The sequence below is a fragment of the Symsagittifera roscoffensis genome, chromosome 6 (genome assembly GCF_963678635.1).
Source record: "Symsagittifera roscoffensis chromosome 6, txSymRosc1.1, whole genome shotgun sequence".
In the NCBI taxonomy this organism is placed as follows: Eukaryota; Metazoa; Xenacoelomorpha; order Acoela; family Convolutidae; genus Symsagittifera; species Symsagittifera roscoffensis.
This window is the reverse complement of record NC_087067.1, coordinates 57,926,259-57,930,764: the sequence shown is the minus strand read 5'-3', so window position 1 is coordinate 57,930,764 and position 4,506 is coordinate 57,926,259. Positions and strand designations below refer to the sequence as shown.

The following is a 4,506-nucleotide window of genomic DNA, read 5'->3' as shown; positions in this document are numbered from 1 at the left end:
AAAAAAAGGTTGTCAGAGGGCTGGCTCAAGAGGCACAGCCCTCTGACCTGTACCCATATGCCAGAAAATCTGACACATGGGTACAAAAAAAAATCATAAAAAAACAGCAAAAAACAGTTTTTTTTATTTAAAAAACTCAATCAGGAAGTAGAAAATAGCTGGTCTCAATAATAAAAAGTGTCTTGGAGGATATTTCGATCTATCATTTAAGACTAAAAGAGAAATGTTTTTTTCTTTAAAGTTTCAAAAAATTACAAGTGTTAACTTTGTAGGTCCAGACCCCTGAATACTGGAAATAGGCGCAAAACGACGCGCAAATTGAGCACTTAAACTGAAGATCAGAAAAAAAGGGTGTGAGAGGGCTGGCTCATGAGGCACAGCCCTCTGACCTGTACCCATATGCCAGAAAATCTGACACATGGGTACAAACAAAAATCATCAAAAAACAGCAAAAAAACAGTTTTTTTATTTAAAAAACTCAATCAGGAAGTAGAAAAGACCTGGTCTCATTAATAAACAGTGTCCAGTGTCTTGGAGGATATTTCGATCTATCATTTAAGACTAAAAGAGAAACTTTTTTTTTTAAAGTTTCAAAAAAATACAAGTGCTAACTTTGTAGGTCCAAATCCCAGATTACTGGAAAAAGGCGCAAATTGACGCACACATTGAGCACTTAAACTGAAGATCAAAAAAAAATAAAGTGTGTCAGAGGGCTAGCTCATGAGGCACATCCCTCTGACCTGTACCCATATGCCAGAAAATCTGACACATGGGTACAAAAAAATCATCAAAAACAGCAAAAAACAGTTTTTTTATTTAAAAAACTCAATCAGGAAGTAGAAAAGAGCTGGTCTCATTAATAAACAGTGTCTTGGAGGATATTTCGATCTATCATTTAAGACTAAAAGAGATTTTTTTTTAAAGTTTCAAAAAATTATGTGCGCTAATCTCCACAAAACAAAGTTAAAATCAATATTTTATTCGTATTTCTCGGTAAATACTCGTGTTTGGTCATAAATCGGAATATATCCACAATTTTTGTACAAACGGACATAATCAGTCATAAACGACTATAACTCAAACTTTTTACTTACATCATCGTATATCGGACGCAACGCCAGCTTGACTTTTTCCGAAACTGCTTGCCTTTTGAAGCAATTATAAACCAGCTTGACTTTTGCAGAAACTGTTCAAGTGCAAAAAAAACTGCTCTTTTGTAGGTCGTAGTTTTAAATTTGAACGATTTATGTTTCACGCATTAGTTACGTTTTGCTCTGCAACATCCTCCGCCCCTAAAGACGGAAGAACGGGTGCGAGTTTTACGGTCGGTCGTATCAGCTCGCTCGTAACAGTTTTGATATCGGCGGATCGGGCGCATCCGTCTTTGCCGTAGTGTAGTTTAGCAATACGGGCGAGTGGGTAATGCCCACGTGGGCTGTCGGGTTCGACTACCCAAACCAAGTCGCCGGTTTTCAGTGTGACATCCGAATCATTATGCCACTTTGCTCTCTTGTTGAGAGATGGTACATATTCACGCAGCCAGCGTGACCAAACTGCGTCAGCGTACGATTGTGCTCTGGCGTAACGCTTTTTATAATCAAAGTTATCTTCGAAACTTAACGACGGGAAGCTAGCTGCGCTGTGACCGAGAATGAAGTGATTCGGGGTGAGTGCCTCTAGGTCGTGCGGATCGGAACTGACCGGAGTGATCGGTCTTGCGTTAAGTAATTGTTCAACTAGGCAGAGCGTTGTTCCTAGAACTTCCTCAGTTAATCTCCTGTTGCCTAATATGTCGTACAACACTCGCTTAACACTTCTCACTAGCCGCTCCCAGGCGCCACCGTGATGAGGGGCACTGGGCGGGTTAAACTTCCACTTAATGCCTTTGTGAACGAAAACGGCCGGGGCGACTTTGTTCCAATTTTGGACACAGGATAGGAGCTCCTTTTGAGCACCAACAAAGTTCGTGCCATTGTCAGAACGAATGGTTTTGGGGGTACCTCGCCTTGCAATAAATCGCTCTACGCCCATGACGCAGCAACTAGTATCGAGAGATGGAACCAACTCGATGTGAACTGCTCGAGTCGAGTCGTGAGGCAGGTAAATAGGAAACCCCATCTCTTTTCGGTACTTCGGCGTATTGGCACTTGAAACGGGCCAAAATAATCAACACCTGTGTTGGAGAAGGGAGGCTGCTTGTAACCCAGTCTTTCAATCGGTAGGTCAGACATAATGGGCACAACTGTTTTTGCTTTGCGCTTACGGCATGTTATGCAAGTATTTTCGATGTTCCCAAGTAACCAGCGCATTTTCAGAACAATGTATTTCAACTGAACTACAGCACGCATGTAATCCAACCCCTGATGTGCATGTTGAAAGTGCATATGCCTAATCAACATATGAGCAACTCGGTGTCGACCATCCAGTATTATTGGATGTTTGCTATCAAAGTCGGTGTCAACAAGACGGCTGATACGTCCAGTTGAACGCAGGATGCCAGCTGGGCCGATGAACGGAGAATATTTAGCAATCCGACTTTTCTTTGTTATCAGTTTATCGGACTGAAGTATTTTCACTTCGGCAGGAAATGATTCGGACTGAGCGAGATAAATGAGCTTCTGCTCGGCAATATCTAACTCGGAAGGGTCGGTTATTTCAAGCGTTTTTGTACGGAAGTGTTTATGCGATGGTAGCACACGAAGCATAAACGCTAAAACACGTTTGTACTTTACAATTGAGCTGAATTTATCCCAATTTTTAAACAGACGGATCGACGGCGCTTTCTCAGATGAAGCATCAACAACAAACGTAGATGCAGTCTCAAGGCATGTATCAATGTCACAGAGTGGGCCTTTTAATTGGATCTTTTTGATGACATCAGTGTTCGGCTTGAATGGCCAATCACATGTCCTCAATATACTAGGGCCTCTAACCCAGCTGCTATCCTTGAGGGCTTCCGAAGAAATCCCTCGTGTGCCGGTATCAGCTGGGTTATCACCACTGAGTACATGATTCCATGTGGTTTGACCAGCGTTGACGACGGCACCCCCGCTGACGACGGCACCAACCCCTTGCAAAACATCAGTAGCAATCAAAGGGGAACTCTCGACTACTGGATGACTTTGCTCTGAGCTTGCAACAAATTCGGCTTGCTCTTGCTCAGTGACAACGTTTTCTACCCATTGTTCAGTACGTTGTGGGTCAACATGTGTTACGCAAGCATTTCCTATCTTCTCACTTGCTTCAGAAAGCTCTTCTTCCAACTCGAATTCCTTTAACTCAATTTCAGCCAGTTTCTTGCGGTGTACCTCAGCTAGTTCTTCCAACTCTAAACTTCCTTGCTGTTCTTTTATTTTTTTTTGCTGCGCTTTCAACTTCAATGACACCTTTGCTTGTCTCTCAGGTTCCTCTTGCTGCTTCTTCAAAACCAACAAATCTCGCCTCTTCTCAGTTGATGTTTTTGACTGCGCGACGGTATAGCGACTGGATTTATGCGAACCTGATTTATGATGTCGACTACTGTACCGCGACACCTTAGAGCGCGCATCTGCTTCATGTGAATCCTGTGGTTGTGTTGTTACGATCGTACTTAACGATTCTGCCACTTTATCAAGCTCTGTTTCCTCAGGTTCAACGTTTAAGCCAGCTTTATATGATGCAGCCTTCTGTAAAACTGTATCGTTTCTTGATGTAACCGTATGAAGCCACATATCTTGCGCTGGTATCAATTTATCAGGATCAACACTTTTAGAAACTAACTTAATCAATTCCTCATTTATTTCAACTGCAGTCTCTATCAGGCTCTTGCAATTCTGAATCTGAGTGTCAATCTTTGATGAGCGACTCTGACTTTCAATGTGCTCAATTATAATTTCATGGCACTTGTACAGTTCATTTTCAAGTTTGGTTCGCTTCGCAAATAACCTTTGAACCCTCTTCTGAAAGTTCTCATCCATGGCTCTAGGGTCTATACTTAACTCAAACTATACTTAACGGTTATCGGGCGTTTGCGGGGCGATTCGGAACGGTTTTCGGTGAGCAAAGTTACCAATGGGGCTGGGGATTAAGTACGTCGGTTGATATCAAACAACACACACGGAGTAAACCTGAGGATGAATAAAACCAACTTAACTTACTTAATATCACCTCCCTGACCACTTAGGATGATGTTACGGCGTACAAAATTTGTTGAACGGTCGTACGACGGTGCGTCACTACTAATCGGCTAGTAGCTCGACGAAATACCAAGAGGTTTGGGAATTAAGCAAGTCGGTTGAAAACCAACAACACACGCGGAGCAAACCTGAGGATGAAAGAAAACAACTTAACTTGCTTAATTTTACCGTCCCGGACCACTTATTCAGTCGTTGCGAAACGAATGTTTTGAAAAACGAACGAATGCAAACAGGTATCAAGTCGTTGTAAACCTTAAGTTTACCACTGGGGTTGGAGAATCAGGCAACTCGGTTAACTCTCAACAACACACGCGGAGTGAACCTGAGGATG

At 42.4% G+C, this 4,506-nt stretch overlaps 1 protein-coding gene across 1 annotated transcript; it reads right to left on the bottom strand.

Moving 5' to 3' along the window:
• Nucleotides 1-1,251: 1,251 nt before the first annotated feature.
• Nucleotides 1,252-3,082, bottom strand: LOC134848846 (uncharacterized). Its single transcript, XM_063866358.1, has 2 exons — nt 2,934-3,082; nt 1,252-2,146 (listed from the first exon to the last, which is right to left on the bottom strand). Exons 1-2 carry the CDS (start codon nt 3,080-3,082, stop codon nt 1,252-1,254), a joined length of 1,044 nt encoding a protein of 347 aa, XP_063722428.1.
• Between the last annotated feature and the right edge of the window lie 1,424 nt (nt 3,083-4,506).